At 56.0% G+C, this 21,119-nt stretch overlaps 2 protein-coding genes across 3 annotated transcripts in view; both read left to right on the top strand.

The window, feature by feature from the left end:
• ARID1A (AT-rich interaction domain 1A) overlaps positions 1–15,578 on the top strand; it is a 53,151-nt gene extending 37,573 nt beyond the window's left edge. Inside the window, exons 8-20 of one of the 2 annotated variants that reach the window (XM_041417714.1) lie at positions 428–743; positions 2,380–2,525; positions 2,606–2,715; positions 3,585–3,791; positions 4,241–4,448; positions 7,854–7,986; positions 8,281–8,453; positions 8,608–8,758; positions 8,887–9,018; positions 9,097–9,193; positions 10,896–11,760; positions 12,059–12,189; positions 12,611–15,578. In XM_041417714.1, coding sequence (XP_041273648.1) covers positions 428–743; positions 2,380–2,525; positions 2,606–2,715; positions 3,585–3,791; positions 4,241–4,448; positions 7,854–7,986; positions 8,281–8,453; positions 8,608–8,758; positions 8,887–9,018; positions 9,097–9,193; positions 10,896–11,760; positions 12,059–12,189; positions 12,611–14,335 — 4,394 coding nt within the window. In that variant the 3' untranslated portion in view covers positions 14,336–15,578. Of the gene's footprint in view, positions 1–427; positions 744–2,379; positions 2,526–2,605; positions 2,716–3,581; positions 3,792–4,240; positions 4,449–7,853; positions 7,987–8,280; positions 8,454–8,607; positions 8,759–8,886; positions 9,019–9,096; positions 9,194–10,895; positions 11,761–12,058; positions 12,190–12,610 lie in introns of both variants that reach the window. The other variant, XM_041417713.1, reaches the window with a different exon arrangement.
• A 1,676-nt stretch (positions 15,579–17,254) lies between these two features.
• PIGV (phosphatidylinositol glycan anchor biosynthesis class V) overlaps positions 17,255–21,119 on the top strand; it is a 5,693-nt gene continuing 1,828 nt past the window's right edge. The window contains 6 exon segments of the mRNA XM_041417719.1: positions 17,255–17,385; positions 18,567–18,676; positions 19,975–20,026; positions 20,155–20,308; positions 20,873–21,098; positions 21,101–21,119. The exon segment at positions 21,101–21,119 is cut by the window's right edge and continues 850 nt beyond it. Of these exon segments, the coding sequence (XP_041273653.1) occupies positions 20,222–20,308; positions 20,873–21,098; positions 21,101–21,119 (332 nt within the window). The 5' untranslated portion in view covers positions 17,255–17,385; positions 18,567–18,676; positions 19,975–20,026; positions 20,155–20,221.

Raw genomic sequence — 21,119 nt, 5'->3', positions numbered from 1 at the left:
TTTCAGGGATAGCTGTACTTCTAAAAGTAGGATTCTTCCTCTTTATTTAGGAACAAGCAGGCTGTGCCTCCCATGTAATTGTGACAAAGGGATGGCTCTCTTCGGAGAGGAGGAGGATGAAGTGGTGCCTGTTTTGGGAAGGGTTAATGTGGGATTTTCCTGCCTGTCCTGGGCCATTTAGCTCTCTGTGCTGGGTTGAGGTTTGGGAGAGTTTCAGGCAGCTTCTGAATCGATGTTGTTACTCGGCTGTGTCAAAACACATTTTCCATGGCTTATATCCAAGTACTTTGACTTTGTGTTGAGGTGTGAACACTCCCCCTCATCTCCGTTAGCGATCTTTAAATATTTGCCGATAGAAGATGCTGGCGGTGATTCATGAGCCGAAGGGGCCGAGTGACGCTGTGCTCCCCTGTGTTCCTCTCCCCAGGAGGTTACCCCAGGCAGCCGAACTACAACGCCATGTCCAACGCCAGCTACCCCAGCCCGGGCATGGGCGGCAGCATGAACCCCATGGGGGCCGGCAGCCAGATGCACGGGCAGAGCGGGGTGCCCCCGTACAGCGGGCTGCCCCCGGGCAGGATGGGCCACGCGGCCATGGGCAGCCGGCCCTACGGCCCCAACATGGCCAACATGCCCCCCCAGGTGGGCAGCGGCATGTGCCCCCCGCCCGCCGGCATGAACCGCAAGGCGCAGGAGGCCGCCGCCGCCGCCATGCATGCCGCTGCCAACTCCATCCAGAACAGGTAGGGGGGCACCTGGCACCACGGAGCCTGCCCGTGGCACAGAGGGCTGGGGGTGACCCACGCTGGGGGACGTCACACAGGGGCTTCTGGGGAGGTCTGTCCTCCGTGGAGGTCTGTCCTCTGTGGAGGTTTCTCCTCCGTGGACATCTCCCCTTCGTGGAGGTCTCTCCTCCGTGGAGGTTTCCTCCATGGAGGTCTATCCTCTATGGAGGTCACTCCTCTCTGGAGGTCTCTCCTCCGTGGAAGTCTGTCCTTCATGGAGGTCACTCCTCTGTGGAGGTCTCTCCTGTATGGAGGTCTCTCCTCCGTGGAGGTCTCCCCTCCGTGCAGGTCTCTCCTCCATGGAGGTCTCTCCTCCGTGGAGGTCTCTCCTCCATGGAAGTCTGTCCTCCATGGAGGTCCCTCCTCCATGGGGATCTGTGCTCCGTGGACGTTTGGTTCTCAAGTGAAGTGTTAGAAAGAAGAGAGTAAAGCCTGCAGGAGCTGTGTGCTGGGGTGCCCAGGGCAGCTGTGCTTCCCCCATCCCTGGCAGTGCCCAAGGCCAGGTTGGGCAGGGCTGGGAGCAGCCTGGCACAGTGGAAAGGTGTCCCTGCCCATGGAGGGGGTTAAACAGGGGATGATCTTCAGGGTCTGTCCAACCCAAACCATTCCAGCACTCCATACATCATTTGTGACATACTTAGAGAAATTTCAATGTCCACAGGTGAAATTATTTAACTCTGAGATCCCTTCAGTTGATTTTGCATTTTGCTCTCTGCTGTTCTCTGTCCCCTGGGTGACTTGGAGATGCTGCCCCTGTGCTGCAGCCCCTAAACCCAGCAGGCACCCAGCTGTGTGTGATCCAAGGCATTGCTTGTCCAGTGTGAGGAACTTCTTCCTTTTAGGGCCTTGATGAGCAGTTGTGGGAAAGGAGCTGGAATTCAGCTCTGAGCTTTGCACTGTTTTCTGTGGTGGTTTTCTCCTTTATTGCCCATTTCAGAGTAGGTGTGTGTGGCCTGCCAGAATGCTGTGGGAGCCACGAACGTGCTCTGAAATTGGGTTCCTCCAGAACTGGTGGATGTGTTTGTTGTCTCACTGGACACTGCTCTTTATCCTCACCTGAGGGCTGCTCCTGCAACCTCCTGCTTTTGCCTGTGGCTGCCAAGGCTCAAGTTCCCAAAGCCCAATAAAGGCACCTTTGAGGTCCCTTTGAGGAAGAAGTTTGAGCCACAGTTGTGTGGGAGGTTTGTGATACGTGGAAAACAATGCTCCCAGCCCAGGACATTCCACAATTGTAAACCCTGTATTCTCACTTCACTGCCCAGGCTGCAGAGCCTGCAGGTTAAAGGCAATTTAACAACTGAAATGAGGCTCAATTTGGGGATGTGGGAGAGCAAGATGAAAGGTGAAAATGTTCAGAGCTCAAGTCCCACTTTCCAAAGGGTTTGCATCCCCTTTTCTCCTGAGAATGTGACTTGGGCTCTGGGTACTGAGCTTCACAAGAGCACCTGATCTTTGTTCTTCTCTTGGAAAAATGGTTTGGGGCGAGTCACTTCTCCATGTCCTTTTTAGGTTTCTTTCAGCAAAGCTGCTTCCTCAGAAGGCAACATCCTAGTGCCTAAAATGTGGACTAATTGTGTGTTTCTTCCTCCTCTAGGCCTCCTGGTTATCCCAACATGAACCAGGGGGGGATGATGGGCACTGGGCCTCCTTATGGGCAGGGAATTAACAGCATGGCTGGCATGATAAACCCCCAGGGCCCCCCCTACCCCATGGGGGGCAACATGGCCAACAACTCTGCAGGTAAGCCAGAGCTTTAGGACTTCACTGATTTTGTTACCCTGGAAGGAAAATTGGTGTTAAAGATTCCTTTAACTTCCCAGGGATGGCAGCAAGCCCTGAAATGATGGGACTCGGGGATGTCAAATTAACACCTGCAACTAAAATGAACAACAAGGCAGATGGGACGCCCAAAGCAGAATCCAAGTCAAAGGTAAAATGTTCTGGGTTTTGTTTTTATTGACTCCCATCCTCTTCAGCACCCAGGGAAATAAAGCCATGTGTTGTATTGGATTGAACAGTGTGAAAAATGGAGGGGGGTGTTTCCCAGTCCTATGGGAGACATGGATTTCACCTGGAAAACAAATTCAGCATTAGGAATTATTACCTGCCACAGTGAAACTGCCAAAAGCAGCGTAAACAAACCTGAGTTTGTTGGTGGAGTGGGCCTGGAGCGAGTCAGCTCTCAGCTGGGACGTGGAAACTAAAGTGCTGCAGTTGTTTCACAAACAGACCTCTCACTAATCCTGTATCAAAGCCAGAAGAGGGAGGCAAACAAGTTCTTCAGGGAGTGTTTTTCTTTGCATTGCTGCTACCAGTTTCAAAAGAACCACCAAAAAAGCAGTTTCTGAGCCCCTGGTCTCCTCCTTTGCTACCTGAAGGTAAACAAATGCTCAGCAGGTTTGATCCCTGTGCCAGCAGCAAGATCCAGGAGAGCTCTCACTTCTGCTCCTGTGTTTTGGCATCAGCCTCTCTTATTTATGGCAAAAGAGGACTTGAATGCTCTTGGCCACACATCAGGGCTGCTCTCTCCTGGTCTGTGCTGTGGAAGGAATCTCCTGTGCCATGAACACACTGAGTTCTGGGTCTAGGGTTTGAGGAACACCTCCAGTCTGAGAGCTCATTTTTAAGTAAGGATTTGGAGTTCCAAAGCCATCTCTGCCACCACTCCAGGTGCTGAAGGACACAGGAGACAGGGACAGCATGAGGAGACTGCGGGGAGCAGGGCCAGGATGCCACTGGGACGTGGAGGGGCTGCTGTTGTGCTGCTCAGTCCTGATCTCTCTTTCCTTCTCCTAGAAGTCCAGTTCCTCTACCACGACCAACGAGAAGATCACCAAGCTGTACGAGCTGGGTGGGGAGCCCGAGAGGAAGCTGTGGGTGGATCGTTACCTGGCCTTCACCGAGGAGAAGGCCATGGGCATGACCAACCTGCCAGCCGTGGGCAGGAAGCCCCTGGACCTGTACAGGCTCTACATCTCTGTCAAGGAGATCGGGGGATTGACTCAGGTCAGTGAGCCCAGCCACAGAGATCAGCTTTGTGGCCACATGTGAGCCATGAATTCCCATTTAGCCACATTTTAGCTGTTTTATTTCTGTAAATAAAACCCAGCACTCTATAAGTGAGCCAGATGTCTGCTCTCCCTTTGTCTGGGTGAGAACAGTCTGTGGCCAGATCCAATCCAAGCCCTTTTTCCTGCTTTGCCCAGTGCAAAGATTGGTGACACTGTCTTTGTCTCTGCATCTGGCTGTCAGCTGACCTCGTGACTAATTTGATTTGCAGTCTGTCCCTGTGAATCTGAGAAGTTTTCTGTAGGTGAAGAAGGGAGTTCAGCAGTTTTGGGGCTGCTCTGCTTAGCTCTCAGTGCGTCCTTTGGGAGCTGGGGAGGGCTGGTTGCTCCTCTTGGAGGAGGTACAGCTGGGATTTGGAGTTTACAGCCTCCTGTTTGGTTGTGCAGGTCAACAAAAACAAGAAGTGGCGCGAGCTGGCCACCAACCTGAACGTGGGCACGTCGAGCAGTGCAGCCAGCTCCCTGAAGAAGCAGTACATCCAGTGTCTGTACGCCTTCGAGTGCAAGATCGAGCGCGGCGAGGACCCCCCTCCAGACATCTTTGCAGCTGCTGACTCAAAGAAATCCCAGACCAAGATCCAGCCTCCATCTCCAGGTGAGGCCAGGCCCTGGTTTGGGCGCTGGGGGTGTGAGCAGAGGGTCTGTGGCACCGTGCTGTTGGCCAGGCTGGTCCAAACTGCCAGAAAGCCCCCCCTGTTCTCTGGCTGTGCAGGATAAAAATGCTTTGGTAAAGTGGGAGTGGATGAGACTGGGAGTGAGGTGAGCCTCTTGGGATAGTTCAGTTTGGTGTGTCCAAGCTCTGGATTAAGCTTGAGAAAAAGGAAAACCTAAAAATAAACACACACACCTCTGTGCTTGCTGCTGCATCTCTGCCTGGTGAGAGTCTGGTGGAGAGAGAGCTCTGCAGTTTCCCTGCAGGGTGGCTCCAAGAGCAGCCCTTGTTACTGCTGGTGTTTGGGAACCCAAAAGCTGTTTGGACTGTGCCAGTGATACCTTCTGGGAGGAGAGGCTGCATGTGGGTGTGCACTCACCCTCCTCAGGAATTCTGCTCTCAGCCTCAGCAGGAGCCAGGGGGGACATTCTGAGGCTCTGCTCAGAGCACTGGAGGCCTACAGCAAGCTGGGTGCTTTAGGAATCTTTAAAATGCACCCTTGCTGTTGTTTCAGATTTGGTGGGGTGCTTCTGTTTCTGAATATTTAAGCATAATGCTCAATTCAGATTTGTTAAACAAAAAAAGAAAAGACATGCAGGCCAGCCATGCACGTTGTACTCTTTAGTCTTTGGAAAGTCTGATCTTTTCTGTCTCATTTGCATTGAGTTCATTGCTTGAATTGCTGCTGAATTTGCCAACTCTTCTTTAAGCTTGAGTTTTCCAGTTTGTCTTATAACTAAAAAACTTCAGATGCTTTTTCTGGTCAGGAGCCTGCTCATGTAGGTGAAACAAAAACTTGGTCTGCTTTGAAGTTCCCATAATGTTTGCAAAAAAATGCCTTTTTGGTCCTGAAACCTGGCACCATCTCCGTCTGGCTCCTGAGGAGCAGAATAATGAACCTCTTCTGACTGCAGTGCAGTTGTGTCCCAGCCCTGCTGAACCTTCAGGGACAGTGCAATTGTCCCAGTGCTCTGCTGGGCCACATTTCTCCTTCCAGCTGCAGGGGGGGTTTCTAAAGAGCTAAATCATGTCTTGTCACTGGTCAGGAAGCCTGCCCCAGTGGAGCTTCAGCCCTGGTGTGTTCTGCAAGATAAAGTAACTTCTGTGCCATCAGACTGAACCTCTGTCCAAAGTGGCTCTGAGTTCTGCCCGACCTAGACCACAAATCCAATCCCACTTTATTTCCAAAACCCTTTCTTGCCCCCAGAGGCAGTGGAACAAAGCTGTTGAGAGCATTTGGAGTTTATTTGGAGAGAGCTGAGATTTTTAGGAAGCCACTTTAGACTTGTTGTAGCTCTGGGTATGTGTCAGAGTGGATTGGGTGCTGCATCAGATTTTGTTTTGTTTTGCTCGCGTGGTGTTTGTGAAGGGGCTCTGCCTGGGCTGAGCTCCTGCTCCAGCACATCAGCAGAAGGGATTTGCAGGGCTCTGACCCCCAGCTCTGCACGTTTGGGTGCTGCTCTGAGAGGACTCTGCTGCATTTGCAGTTCAAGCCCTTCTCTCAGGGCCTTGCTCCAGACTCCCACAGCTGGGAACAGGAGAGGCAGCACTGCAGCTGGCTGCTGCCTCTGAGCCTTTCTGCTGAATCACCCAGCGTGTCCCTGCTCCTCTTTCACTTTCCTTTTCTTCCTCTCCGGGCCTGGGGCTGTAGGGCAGGACAGAAAATGCTCTGTCAGCCCAGCTCCAGAGCCCCGGGGCAGTGTGGAGCCCTGGTGGGTGCTGCTCTTCCAGGGCCCCGCACGCTGCTGTCCCCCAGGGAATCACCTGGATGAGAACAAATTCCCTTTTTGGGAACATGTGGACAACAGGGGGACGTTGTGAAGCCATTTCATCATTTGGCTGAAGGGCTCTGCTGTCCCACACGCGTGGTTTGCTCTCCTTGCAGACCTCACAACCTGTTGGCATTGGCTTGCTCTCCATTTCAGCCTGTTGTGCCAAATTCACTCCTGCAGAACTTTGGGAATGGTGAGGGTTTACTGTGCTGCTCTCCTGAGGCTGCAGAGGTGGAACTCCTGCTGCCAGAGCTCTCCATGCAGTGCCCATCCCACCCTCAGCACCCAGAAGTGTCCCAGAGACGGTGGCCAGAGGGAACTGGGAATTCCCTCGTGGGCACTGGGAGTTTCCTGGAAGCCCTGCAGGTTCCCTCTGGCAGAGTCCCCGGGGAGGCACCTCGGCTTGGAATTCCCAGAGCGTGGAGCTGGCCCTGCTCCAGCTCCATGTGAGTTTGTGAGTGGGAGGGACAGCGGGAGCTGGGGACAAACACCAAATGGCAGCGAGGCAGGGACTGTCTTGGGAATGTCCTGGGAATGTCTCAGGGAATGTCTCAGGGAATGTCTCGGGAATGTCTCAGGGCCTTTCCAGAGCCAGTTCCTGGGGGAAGCAGCGGGGCTGGGCTGCCAGGGAGGGGCTGTGAGTGAAACTGCCCAGGAGCTCCTGCTGCCCTTCCTCCCCCAGCCCCCCCCAGAGCAGAGGACAGGGTGCCAGGAAGGTGGGGTGTAAACAAACATGGCCTGGACGTGACCTCGGAGGATTTTAATGAATAGCTGAAATGACTCATCAGCCAGCAGGGCTGAAGCTGAGGGATATCGGGTGCTGGGGACGGAACTAATGGAAACATTAATTAAGAGTTCAGCTCTTGCCAGCTGCGAGGAGAGGCTGAACCTGAGCTGATGCTGTCACAGCGATCCCGGGCCAGGGGAGAGCTGCTGGAGCTCCAGCACAGCTGGATTACTGGATTACACAGGGGGAGTTTGGTCAAGGCTCAGTGGAGCAGAAAGCTGGGACGTGCAGGGAACCTGCTGGACGGGTTTAGTCCTCCAGTGAAAGATCCGGCATTCCCTGTTCCAGGAATCCCTGGGAGTGGTGCTTCACTGGTGGATTCACTGCTCTGGCAGGGCAGAGCAGACAGAGCAGCCTCCTTCAGGGTACTTGGTGGCTTCAGCTGAGGTTTCCATCCGTGGGGAGATCCTGAGACTCCCAGGACAGGCTGGGGGGGATGTGGAGGTGACAGGCACAGCAGTGGTTGTCACTTGGCAGGAGCCCCACGTTCCTGCCACGTGGTGCCCTCCAGAGCATCAGCTCTGGCAAGATAACATGGGAAGCACCACACAGGACCATGGTGTGGAAAAGGGAACGGGGTTAAGATGAGCAGAGACACAGCCTCTCAGCTTTAGGTTCTTCTGGGGAGCCTGGCCCAGCCTGTCCTTGAACTGTTGAGCTCCTCGTGCTTTCTTGGCCATATTTCATCTGTCTCTTCCTCAAAGGGCTGTCTGTTCTCGAGGCTCTGGGAGGTTCAGGGTTGCATCCATAGGGTGCAAAGCTGCTCACCCCACATTCCTCCTCTTGCAGCGGGTTCAGGCTCCATGCAGGGCCCTCAGACACCTCAGTCCACCAGCAGCTCCATGGCAGAAGGAGGAGACTTGAAGCCACCAACTCCAGCGTCGACGCCTCACAGTCAGATGCCCCCTTTGCCAGGCATCAGGTATGGCACCACTGCTGGGGGTGGGTCACCTCTGGGTCATTGCTGCAGATGTTGGGGCCTTGGGTGCCTGTTTTGGTGGGACTCCACAGCTTGGCTCCTTCATGGCTGACAGCAACATCATGTGTGAATATTCTTTAATTTTGGGGTTGGGTCTGAGGAGAGCGTTGTGGAAGGGCTCTTAGTTCTGGACCTTGGAGGGGATGGCAGCACCTGAGAGGGAGCATGTGAGAAAGAGTATCCTGAGGACCATCATGGACCTCTGTAATGTGTCTTTGTGGGGCTTTTTTGGCACAGGAGTAACTCGGTGGGCCTTCAGGACGCCTTTGCAGATGGCAGTGATCCTGCGTTCCAGAAACGGAACTCCATGACTCCAAATCCAGGGTACCAGCCCAGCATGAATACCTCTGACATGATGGGTCGCATGTCTTACGAGCCAAATAAAGATCCCTACAGCAGTATGAGGAAAGGTGAGGGATCATCTCCTCCTGGAGCCTCATCCCTGTCTGCCTGGGTGCTGCAAATGCTGCAGGGCACCCCCTGCTCGCCCTTCCTGCCCAGAACCTCAGAAGTCTTTTCCTAAGGCAGAGGCAGGTGTGATCAATGGTTCTCATTCTCTTCCAGCTCCAGGAAGCGACCCCTTCATGTCCTCAGGGCAGGGTCCCAACAGTGGCATGGGTGACCCTTACAACCGCGCCGCCGGCCCCGGCATGGGCAACATGGCCATGGGCCAGCGGCAGCACTACTCCTACGGAGCCCCCTACGACAGGGTCAGGTGGGTGCTGCCCTGCCCTGCCCTGCCCTGCCCTGCTGGGCCCCCTGCTCACTGCCACGAGCGGGGCAGCCCGTGCCACGCCACGCACGGTGCTGATGCCGTGGGTTTTTCTGCCTCTCTCCCCGCAGGACGGAGCCGGGGCTGGGGCCCGAGGGCAGCCTGGGCAGCGGCACCCCCCAGCCCAGCATCCTGCCCGCCGCGCCCGACTCGGGCATGTACTCGCCCAGCCGCTACCCCCAGCAGCAGCAGCAGCAGCAAAGGTCTGTGCCGGGGGCTGCCGGGCCCGGCGGGGCTGCCAGCCTGCCGCCGTGACACTGACGCATCTCTCTCTCCTCCAGACATGATTCCTATGGCAATCAATTCTCCACTCAAGGCACATCCTCGGGCAGCCCCTTCCCCAGCCAGCAAACCACCATGTATCAGCAGCAGCAGCAGGTGGGTGAGCCCCAGCTGGCTCAGCTGGGAGTTTTACCTGTGCTCTTTGTGAAGAGGGGAAGATGAAAACTCTCTGGGCCGTGCTTTTGCTTTATGAATGTGAAGAATTAGGTACCTCATCACAGAACCACACAGTGGCTTGGGTGAAGGGACCTTAAAGCCCATCCAGTGCCACCTCCTGCCATGGGCAGGGACAATTTCCCAGGGTGCTCCAACCTGATTTTATACTTTGGAAGATTTTTCTCCCATTTGAAAACAATTCTAAAAAGTTTTAACTTACATTCCCAGTGCTGTGTTAACAAAACAGTGTTCTGAGAATGGAGGTTGTGTGGTTTGCATGCTCTGGTCAGGTAGCAGAAGGTCAGGAAGCTTTATTGGACTCTTTCCTTCTGGAACTTTCTGAATCCCATCCTGTTCCTGTAACACTTTTGGTCCAAGTGATGACTTTCTTTGGTGTAAGTCCTGGGTCATTCAGGAGAGCTGTTTCAGGTGGATTGTTCTGCACAAACCAGGGGATTTTTTTGGTCTTTCTATTTCTTATCCTGCAACCAGAGGTTTCAGACTCCATGGCCCTGCTGCCTCCTCCTCCTTGCTGTTCCCAAACCCTTCAGGTTTGTTTCAGGACAGTTTGAATGAACGTGCAGCCCTTTCCATAATCCTCACATACGACTTGCTCTTTGTATCCATGCCAGGACCCATAATGTTTTCCTGATAATTTTAAGTCCTATGGTTTAGGAGAGTATAGAGAGGGCACTCACTGAGCTGTGCTAAGAATAATTCCAACTGCTCTGCAACCAGAGCCACGGGGCTCGGAGCCAAGAGTTCGAGTTACTCTGGAACTTGTCATCTTTGAAGCCCTAGAGCTCCATCTGAAGCCAGTTATGACCGTGGAGTGTCTGAATAGCCTCCACAGCAGCTACAGCTCAGACCTTGGAGGCAAGAGAGAGCCTGGATTTTCATTTGGGCAGCAGTTGGCTGTTTTCTCCGTTTGCACTTAAAAGAATTAGGGGTGAGAAGCCTTCTTGCTCCTTTCAGCAAGATGTTTTGAGATCCACAGGAAAGGAAGAAGCAGGAAGTACAACAGTTTTTAATGCATTTTGTCTGACACTTGGGCAGAGGCCTGGGAAATGAGAGAAACGGGGTCTGATAAGATTCCTGGATGTGGGAGGAAGCAAGTGCCAGTGTCTGGTCTGGTTTGTGGTGAATGCAGAGTAGAGCTGAGCCTTTTCTGCAGGAAAGCCCTTTCTGTGGGCAGACTCCTGCCCCCGAGGCATCCTTGTGGAATCCACAGGGAACCTCCCCAGGCAGCCACAAGGAATTGTGGCCACGGCTTGTGAAACGGAACAACTGATCCAACTTTCACACTGGGTACGGCCAGCAAGGGGACAGAGCCTCTCCCAGGCCCTGCCGTGGGGCAGATCCTCTGGCTCTGGGGCCTCTGCCCAGAGCTTTGGCTCCTGTTTCATGGAATCAGTGAGGCTGGACAGACCTCTGGGATCAATGAGTGCACCGTGTGCCCGAGCACCGCCTCGTCACCCCGGGCAGAGCGCTGAGAGCCGCCTTCAGGCGTCTCTTGGAGAACTCAGGGATGGTGACTCCACCACCTCCCTGCGCAGCCCCTTCCAACGCTTAAAACCCCTCCAGAAACACAATCCCGAATTCCCGCTGACCCCGCCTTGTCTGTGCCTCTCTCCTCCCGCAGAACTACAAGCGGCCGATGGACGGCAGCTACGGCCTCCCCGCCAAGCGGCACGAGGGCGAGCTCTACAACGTTCCCTACAGCTCGGGGCAGGGCCAGCCCCAGCAGCAGCTGCCCCCGGCGCAGCCGCAGCAGCCCAGCCAGCAGCCGCCGGCGCAGCCCTCGCCGCAGCAGGACCTGTACAACCAGTACGGCAGCACGTACCCGGCCGAGCGCCGCGCCGGCCAGAGCCAGTTCCCCTTCCAGTTCGGCAGGGACAGGGTCTCGGCCGCCCCCGGCTCCGGCGCCCAGCAGAACATCCCCCCGCAGATGATGGGGGGCCCCATCCAGCCGGCCCCCGAGGGTCCCCAGCAAGGGGCCCTGTGGCAGGGCAGGAACGAGCTGGGCTACGGCAGTTACCCCAACCGGCAGAGCTCGGGCGCGGCGCCCCAGGGCCCCGCTTACCACGGGGTCACTCGAACAGATGAAATCCTGCATTCAGACCAGAGGGTCAACCACGAGGGACCGTGGCCTTCCCACGGGAACAGGCAACCTCCCTACGGCCCCTCCGCCCCCGTGCCCCCCATGACCAGGCCCCCCCAGTCCAACTACCAGACCCCCCCCAGCATGCAGAATCACATTCCTCAGGTATCCAGCCCAGCACCTCTGCCCAGACCTCTGGAGAACCGCACTTCTCCCAGTAAATCCCCGTTCCTGCACTCGGGGATGAAGATGCAGAAGGCGGGGCCGCCCGTGCCCGCCTCGCACATCGCACCAGCAGCTGTGCAGCCTCCCATGATCCGACGGGACATCACCTTCCCGCCGGGCTCGGTGGAGGCCACGCAACCTGTGCTGAAGCAGAGGAGGCGGCTGACGGCAAAAGATATCGGTAAGAGGGAGCTCCTGCCTTCCTGCTGGAGCCTGCTGAGGGGTCGTGGTGCCTTGGCCCTTCGGTGCAGTCCTGCCAAGCAGAGGGCTCTGCTGGCTTTGGAAAAAAGAGGCATTTTTATAGGTTAATTGTGTTCTGAGCCCTTAATCTGGCATTGCCTGCGGGCAGGTCGGTGGTAGACACAGCCTGTACATCATCTTAACCAGGCTCTGCTCTTCACAGGTCCAAATCTGTATCAAGTGTCTCCTTTTTGTTTTGAAACTCCAGGAGCTGGAAGTATCATGTGTTTATGTTACAGGAACTCCTGAAGCCTGGAGAGTGATGATGTCTCTGAAGTCGGGGCTGCTGGCTGAAAGTACGTGGGCCTTAGATACCATAAACATCCTGCTCTATGATGACAACAGCATCATGACCTTCAACCTCAGCCAGGTGGGTGCAGATGCTCTCTGGGGCAGGTCTTTGAAGTGCTGATGCTGCAGGGGTTTCTGTCAGCCAGGTGGCAGCCAGCAGCTCCTGCAGCCTCTGTACCTGAGCGTGGGGTGTGGGCAGCTGTGAGCGGTCACTCCCTGGCCTGAGTGATCTGTGTGTGTGCAAAGGCCTTACCTGGGAGTTACCCAGGGGGGAGACACAACCGAGAGCACAGGGGGACAGTTTGGGTACTGACAGCCAGTGCCTGCTTTTGTCCCTTTTCTCAGAGGACAAAAACCTCTCTTCTGCACCATTTATTGCCGGAACGAGAAGCACCGTTAATTGCTAGCACTGCTTAAACTCTCTGCCCTGCGTGTGCTGGACTGAGTTGTTTTCTGATGGCTGTTCCTTCCTCCCCTCCTGTTTTTCTCCCCCCCTGCAGCTGCCAGGCTTGCTGGAGCTCTTGGTGGAATATTTCCGGCGCTGCCTGATTGAAATCTTTGGAATCCTGAAGGAATACGAGGTAGGAGACCCAGGGCAAAGAACACTATTAGATCCTGAAAGGTTCTGCAAATCTTCAGCTTCCTCCCCTGAAGAAGGGGAGGAGGACGATGAGCCACGGAGCCTGAACTGTGAGGAGGAAGAGGAGGACGAGGAAGAGGAGGAGGCTGCGTTTTCGAGCAAGGACAAAGTACCTCTAGAGAGCAGCGAGGAGAAGCTAGTGAGTAAATTCGACAAGCTTCCAGTGAAGGTGGTGCAGAAGAACGACCCCTTCGTGGTGGATTACTCGGACAAGCTGGGCCGGGTGCAGGAGTTCGACAGCGGGCTCCTGCACTGGCGCATCGGCGGCGGGGACACCACCGAGCACATCCAGACACACTTCGAGAGCAAGACCGAGCTGCCCTTGCCTCACAAACGAGCTTCCTGCTCCTCTGCCTTGAGGAAACGTTCAGCAGCCGAGAGCAACCCGAGCCCCAGGGAAGGGGAGGCTCCCGCGCCCGACGGCTCCTCGGAGAAGAGGATAACTGCCACCATGGACGACATGCTCTCGGCACGCCCGGGCTCCCTGCCCGGGGAGGAGGAAGAGGTCAAAGCTTCGGAAACGGCGAAGGAGAGCAGCAAGTTTCCCTTTGTCATCAGTCCAGCTCAGAGCCACAGAAATATAAAAATCCTGGAGGATGAACCCCACAGTAAGGACGAGACGCCGCTCTGCACCCTCCTGGACTGGCAGGACTCTCTGGCCAAGCGCTGCATCTGCGTCTCCAACATCATCAGGAGTTTATCGTTTGTGCCGGGCAATGACTTTGAAATGTCCAAACACCCCGGGCTGCTGCTGATTCTAGGGAAACTGATCCTCCTACACCACAAGCATCCAGAACGCAAACAGGCGCCCCTGACCTACGAGAAGGAGGAGGAGCAGGACCAAGGGGTGAGCTGCAACAAGGTGGAGTGGTGGTGGGACTGTTTGGAGATGCTGCGCGAAAACACACTGGTCACGTTGGCCAACATTTCTGGGCAGCTGGACCTCTCCCCTTACCCGGAAAGCATCTGTTTGCCTATCCTGGATGGACTGCTCCACTGGGCAGTGTGTCCCTCGGCAGAGGCCCAGGATCCCTTTCCGACACTGGGACCCAACGCCGTCCTCTCCCCTCAGAGACTGGTTTTGGAAACACTCAGCAAACTCAGCATCCAGGACAACAACGTGGATTTGATCCTCGCCACGCCCCCGTTCAGCCGCTTGGAGAAGCTGTACAGCACCATGGTGCGGTTCCTCAGTGACAGAAAGAACCCGGTGTGCCGGGAGATGGCCGTGGTGCTGCTGGCCAACCTGGCCCAGGGGGACAGCCTGGCCGCCAGAGCCATCGCCGTGCAGAAGGGCAGCATCGGCAACCTGCTGGGCTTCCTGGAGGACAGCCTGGCCGCCACGCAGTTCCAGCAGAGCCAGGCGGGGCTGATGCACATGCAGAGCCCGCCCTTCGAGGCCACCAGCGTGGACATGATGCGCCGCGCCGCCCGCGCGCTGCTGGCCCTGGCCAAGGTGGACGAGAACCACTCGGAGTTCACCTTGTACGAGTCGCGGCTCTTGGACATCTCCGTGTCGCCTTTGATGAACTCTTTGGTTTCACAAGTTATTTGCGATGTACTGTTTTTAATTGGCCAGTCATGACAGCTGTGGGATCCGAGCCCCCGTGTGCGTGTGCGTGAGTGGAGAACTTAGAAACTGACTGTTGCCCTTTATTTATGCAAAACCACCTCAGAATCCACTGTCTGCCCTGCGCTGTCCTGCTTCTCCCTCGGGGAAAGATCTCCCCGGCCCCTCTCCCCCTTCCCTGCCCCTCAGATTTGTCCCGAACCCCTTATTAAAGGAGACAAAGTTCTGTCTACATAGAAGACTTTTTTTTATTTTAACCAAAGTTACTGTCGTTTACAGTGAGTTTGGGGAAAGACGACTTGCCGTGTTATCCCGTTGACAGGCACCACTTTCATAACTGTTTTTAATGGTAAACTCTGAAGGACAAAAAGTGACTGCTGAACTCCGTGTGGTTTATCGTTGTACATTCACAATCTTGCAGGAACCAAGAAGTTACCAGTTGTGAACAGACCTTGTCCAAGGGAGGCCTGTGCAGTAGCGTGTAGAACTCCATGTACTGTACACCTTAAACTGTAAACATACTGTAATAATGTCTCACATGGATAAAAAAAAAAAAAAGAAAAAAACGCTGGATCAGCAGCAAGCTGTAGTTTTTAAAAATGTTTTTAGTTAATGTTGAGGAGAAAAAAAAAAAAAGGCTTTTCCCCCAAAGTATAATGTGTGAACCTACAACACCCTGACCTCTTTCTCTCTTCCTCCTTGATTGTATGAATAACCCTGAGATCACCTCTTAGAACTGGTTTTAACCTTTAGCTGCAGCCCAGCGCTGCCACGTGTGTATATATATATGACGTTGTACATTGCACATACCCCGAGACTCCTGCAGTTTTGTCCCCTCCCACCCTTTATAGTATGACGAGTTAACGAGTTGATGACCTGCAAAAGCGAGACACAATTATTTAATCTCTTGCCAGACATCCCTCCCTGGAGGATGCTGTACAGGTCTCTGTGTATAAAGTCATTGCTGTCTCAGCAGCCAATCAACTTATAGTTTATTTTTTTCCTGTTTTTGTTTTCTTTCTAATCGAGGTGTGAAAAAGTTCTAGGTTCAGTTGAAGTTCCTGATGAAGAAACACAATTGAGATTTTTCAGTGATGAATTCTGCATATTTGTATTTCAGACGATGTAGCTAAAAACTTGATGTAAATTCCTCCCTTTTTTCCTTTTTTGGCTTAATGAATATCATTTATTCAGTATGAAATCTTTATACTATATGTTCCACGTGTTAAGAATAAATGTACATTAAATCTTGGTAAGATGTTTGTAAGGGTTTTTTTTATTGGCAGGACAGGGAGGGCAGCTCAGTGCTGGTGGTGCCCGAGGCCTGCCCTGCTCGGGAGCTCTGCTGCTTGCTCTGACTTTGCTTTCCCTGCTGGAATTTTTCCTGAGGAGCTGCCCAGGCTCGGGATTTGCAGCGTGAGGTGAGGCTGTGGCTGCCAGGGAGGGAAGGGCCTTGCTGGGAAGGGAGGCAGTTCCCTCCCAGCTCTGTCAAATGGAAAATTTTCCTTCCCCGCGCATTTTTCACGTTTTTTTGGGAGCGTGGCGCGGGCTCTTGACTTCCTCCCGAGCCGGGGCTTCCCAGCAGCAGGCAGGCCAAGCTGAGCCTCTCAGGATGAGGATGTGCAAGCAGGAATTTCGTTTAGCCCGAGGCTTTGTCCTCGGTGGATACTGCAAGCAGGGTAGCCAGAATGCTCCGAGCTCATTCAAGAAAAAAAACAGCTTTTTTTTTAAAGGCAAACGTCATTTTTGTTCAGAAATTCCCCTTGTTTTATCTTCCCAATCCTCTCCTCAGGAGCTCTCAGTTCCCAGAGCCTTCATTCCTCAAACTTGAGATTCCTGGGGGCGACTGTGCCAAAATCAAAGAGCTTTTTCCTGAAAAGTCTTGTCTGTGGGCAGGAGTTGTGGGAGCTCTTCCTGGCAGGAGAGTCCTTCAGGTGGATGGCTGAAAAGGCAGGAATGGTGCTGGGCTTCCTTGGCTCCAGGAAACGCTGGCACCCAGGACTCTGGCAGTGCACAGCTCCCCTGACAGCCAGGTCTGTGTCCCAGGAGCTGTGTTCACCCTGAGCAAACACGCCTGGAGGTTCTGCTGCTTTTCCCGAGCAGGAAGGAGCCAGCAGTGACGGGAGGCAGCGCTGGGATCGCGTGGGTTTCACCCGGAGGGAACGCCGGGCGGGCAGGGAGGAGAGGCACGAGACCCATTTTAGCAGAATCCCGCACCCAGCTGAGCCCCGCCGAGGAATTCTGCTCCATCTCGTGTGTGTGCACAGCCGCAGCCCCGGGCGCTGCTCAGAGAGGGAAAACGAAGGGCAGAGATGAGAAATGAGAGAAATGAGAGCAATGAGAGCAGTGGCACACCCGACCCCGGCCCTTGATGGGCCTGACCCGCACCCAAATCCTTCTGCTCCAGGAATTCCTCTAACGCTCTGGACCCCGCTCACTCTGCTGTTCCCCACGTTTTTGCCAGCAAGGAAAACTTGATTTCTCCCGAGGCCGATGCCCGATGGAGCGCCCGGGGAGCTCCTGAAGGCTCCGCAGCCCCGGGGGTTTCTCCTTCAGCGCAGGGTGGATCCGGGCCGGGCACCGAGAGCTTCTCTGAGGGCTCTGGGTGAACTCAAGTTTTCCCCTTTGCTGGCAGAGAGAGGCGTGTGACGAACTCTAGGAACGGAAAGATTCGGGTGCAAGGCGTGAGGGGTTGTGCGTTCAGGCCGCCATCCCCCTGTGCCCTCCGGACGGGCCCGCCCTGCCGCCTCAGCTCCCTGTGCTGCAGCTGCCGGGATACAGCCCTGGGCCTGCCCCGGTTCCGGTTCCCGGTCCCGGTTCCCATTCCCGGTCCCGGCCCGGCTCCCCCGCCCGCCCTCAACAAAGATGGCGCCGCCCGCCCCTTCCCCACGCGCGCGCGGCGCCGCCGCGTGACGCCGGAAAGGGGCGCGCGGCCGGAAGCGGGATCGGGATCGGGATCGGGACTGGCACCGGGAGCGGAGCCGGGACCGGAATCGGCACCGGGACCGGAGCCGGGGTATCCCCGCCGCCCTCAGCCCGGCCCCGGGACCGGCAGGAGCCGCACGGTGAGGCCTGAGGGGCCCAGCCGGACGGGCCGAGTCAGGCGCGGGCTCGGGCGGGGTTCGAGTCCCGGGCGGCGCCGTGCGGCCTCGCCGGCGGCAGGCGGGCACCGCAGGGGCTGGAGGCAGCCGGGAGCGCCCCGTGTGCCCGGGGGTCCCTCCGTGTCCGGCCGCTGCCCGCGCGGGGAGAGCGGAGCTCCGCGGCCCTTCCGCCCGGGCGGGCACCGCGAGCGGCCGCAGCGGCTCTGGCTGCCGGGGGACGGCCGCGGAACCGGCCCCGGGCAGTGCCGGCGCGGCAGCACCGCGCTGTCCGTCCGTGTGCCGTGCCGTGCCGCAGCCCGGCACAGCCGGGACCTGACCCGGAGCAGTTCACTTCAGCCCCGTGGGTTTTGGACACCCCCGTGGGTTTTGCACACCCCCGTGGGTTTTGGACACCCCCGTGGGTTTTGCACACTCCCGTGGGTTTTGGACACCCCCGTGGGTTTTGGACACCCCCGTGGGTTTTGAACAACCCCGTGGGTTTTGCACACCCCCGTGGGGTTTGCACACTCCCGTGGACACCCCCGTGGGTTTTGGACACCCCCGTGGGTTTTGCACACCCCCGTGGGTTTTGCACACCCCCGTGGGTTTTGCACACCCAAGAGGCAGAACCGCTCCCGATGGCATCCAGATCCGCGGGAAGCCCTGCTGGAGCCTCTGGAGCAGCTCCGGGCAGGAGGGATGGATGAGAGAGCGCCCGCAGAAACAGCGCCAGGCAAAGAGCATTTCCAAAATCCTGCTGCGTTCCTTTGGCGTCCTGGTTAGAAGGGGTTTAAAAAGTGTCTGGAGCAACTGCTGGATCTCACAGCAGGCTGGAGAGGCGCCGGGCGCCCAGCCGCGCTGGGATGCGGGCTGGATGGAGCAGCATCCTCGCTGCCGTTGTGGCGAGCGGCTGCTGCCACCGGCTGGTCCTGCCCCGCACTGCGGCTGCACGGACCCGCCGCTCCCGTTCCGGCCTCCTGCCCCGGCCCCTGCCCCGTCCCTGCCCACATCCCTCTCTCAGCGCCGCTTCCAGCCTGGGATTCGCAGCTGAGAGCCAAGGGAAGCGCAGAACACGGAGAGAAGAGCATCTTTAATTCAGACTTTGCGTCTTTTCCTGCTGGAATATTTTTAACGCCCTTCTCCCTCTCCTTTTTGTGTTCGTGCAGGTGCTCTTTCCCACAGGATTTTTGGGGCTGAGCCATTCCCGACGCTGCGTTCTGGATCCAAACGGGGCTTGTGGGCTGCAGCTCTTTTGAAGGCTTTGCTCTGTCACAAGGTGTGCTGCGTCGTGACAGGAACAGGCTTTTTAAAGCTGTTTGCTTTGAGCTCTCTTGGCACATTCAGGCGAGGCTTTTTCTCTGCTTTTTGGAAAAAACTATATTTAAAGTGCCAGGACCATTCTTGCCGCTGTGCTTTAATAGGATTTGCAGCTGTGAATGTGCTTTAAAAGAGTTTACAGCTGGGTTGAAGTGTCCCCTCGCTTAAAATAACGTCACAGCTTCGTGATGCAGGAGAATGTGCAGCCCACCCGTTGCTTTGGGAGTGCTGGGGAGCACAAGGGGAACAGGAGCAACCCCAAAACTTTTATTTGTGGTTAAATAGGAAGCATAACCCTGTGCTTGGGGATTGGACTTGCCAATGAGCCGGTCTGGACCTTGGTTTTTGCCTCGCTGATGATTTGCTCTCTGCCCTCTGGTGCAGTTTCAGCCTGGCAGGGCTTTCTCTCCACAGTGGCACTAGGGAAATGTCAGTGATTTTAGGTTGTGGAGCGATGGATTTGGGGATCTCTGTGTGTTACAGAGTGCTGGAGCAGACAGAAGGGCAGGATGTGGTGTCACCGGGACCCAGCGAGAGCTGTGGGCTGTGTGTTTCTCTAACTGAAAAGCAGCTGGTGGCTGGGGAACCAACGGAATAAATGTTTTATCTTAAAGAGCTGCACAGCAGATCCTGCCTGCCTGCCCCTGCTCAGGGCCAGGGATCAGAGCTGGGCACCACGGACATGCAGGCATGCAGCCACTGAACTGGGGAGGCTCCAGAAGAGGCTGGAATCCCTCAGGCGAGGTGTGCAGGGAGGAGGTGGACGGGTGGATTCAGAATGTGCCCGACAGGCAGGTGCCAGGAGCTTTGCCAAAATACTGGAGAATTGCAGGTGGTGAGGGTGGAGTGGCACGGAGTTTGTGTCCTGCCAGTGCTGTGTGCCTGACTTCCACCCTGCTCTGGCAGCTGAGTAAATCCATTCCTGGCTTCCCAGGGGCAAACACAGAGCAGGAGAGAGGAGGGAGCTCCTGGCAGCCCCTCTCAGCAACTGCTTACACGGGGGTTAGGCTCAGAGTCCACAGGAATTCTGTCTCCATTCCAAGAAAAAGAGGCTTAGATCCCATTCACGGCGTTGGCACTGGATGTGTGTGAGGATGCTTGGCTCCAGCTGCTGCAGTTCCTGCTGAGGCAGCCGAGCAGCCTGTCTGCTCCAGGGATTTACCCCGGCCCGGGGAGGGGGTCAGGGAACACCCCATAGCCTCTCTCCCTCAGTGTCTTGGCCAAGGTTAACGAGTCAGGGATTTTTTTTTTTTTTAGGAGCAATATCAAAGAGGTTTCTGCGTCATCTCCCAGATCTGTGATCTCTTCCATAAGTGACTTTCTTGTTCACAGGGACTTGCACCTTTCAAGTGCCTGACAGTAAATAAAAGCTCAAAATTCACAAATGAGGCTGAAGCCAGAAATCCCTTTCTTTGTCCTCTGTGTTTACCAACCCAGGTTTCCCAAACTGGAAGGAGAATTCCCCTGGTACCGGTGACCTCGTGAGGCAGTTCCTGGCTGTGGGATGGAGCTGTGGAGCAGGGCAGACCCCCAGCTCCGAGAGGTCGTGTGGTTCTCCCTGCGCTGCCGGGCCCTGGCGCTGCTGCTGCAGGCAAGTGTGTCCTCCAGCCAGGGAGGCTCTGCTGGGCTTTGCTGCTCCCAGTACCCCTGAGATCCATGAGCTGGTTCTGCACAATGGGGAAATCATCCTCTCTGGAGAGCCAACAGGTGGCTGCAGCCAGGGGTTTTACTTACTGGTTGCTGTTAAGTAAAAATGCATTAATTTCCTTGTGACTTGCTGTGTTTTCATGCTGCTGCTGCAAGAGGCTGGTTTGGCACAAAGTGTGTTTATCCACAGAAAAGGAACAGTAATCTCCTGCTGTATGTTCCTCCCAAATCTTATTTGCAGAGACGTCCTGCTCTGAGCCTGGGAGAGCTTGGCTGTGACAGCCAGCACAGAGCCCAGTCACAGCCGTGAGCAGCTTTCCCTGGCCAGTTCTGCCGGGATCCATGCTGGATCCCAGAGCGTTATTCTGCTCAGATGTAAATACCCCAAAAGGTTGCGTCTGCACCTTTTCACAGCCTCGTGGGCATCTTGGGCTCCGGCCTCGGTGCCACCCTCCCCCAGGAGCTCCGGGTACCGGAGCCTCTCTGCCAGCCCTCTCTTGTTTCACAGGCCGTGTTCAACCTGCTGATCCCGGACCACGCCGCCGACGCCTTCTCGCCGCCGCGCTCCGGCCCGCGGGGCCCGTGGGACGCGCTGGTGGAGCGGCTGCTGGGCGGGCTGGGCCGCTGGGACGCCGAGCATTTCCTGTTCATCGCCGAGCGCGGCTACCTGCTGGAGCACAACTGCGCCTTCCTGCCGCTCTTCCCGCTGGGGCTGCGGCTGCTGGCCGGGCTGCTGCCGTGGCCGGCGCAGCTGC

This window comes from Onychostruthus taczanowskii, unplaced genomic scaffold (genome assembly GCF_017590055.1).
Source record: "Onychostruthus taczanowskii isolate IOZ18803 unplaced genomic scaffold, ASM1759005v1 scaffold56, whole genome shotgun sequence".
In the NCBI taxonomy this organism is placed as follows: domain Eukaryota; kingdom Metazoa; phylum Chordata; class Aves; order Passeriformes; family Passeridae; genus Onychostruthus; species Onychostruthus taczanowskii.
This window is presented reverse-complemented; position numbering and strand designations above follow the sequence as displayed.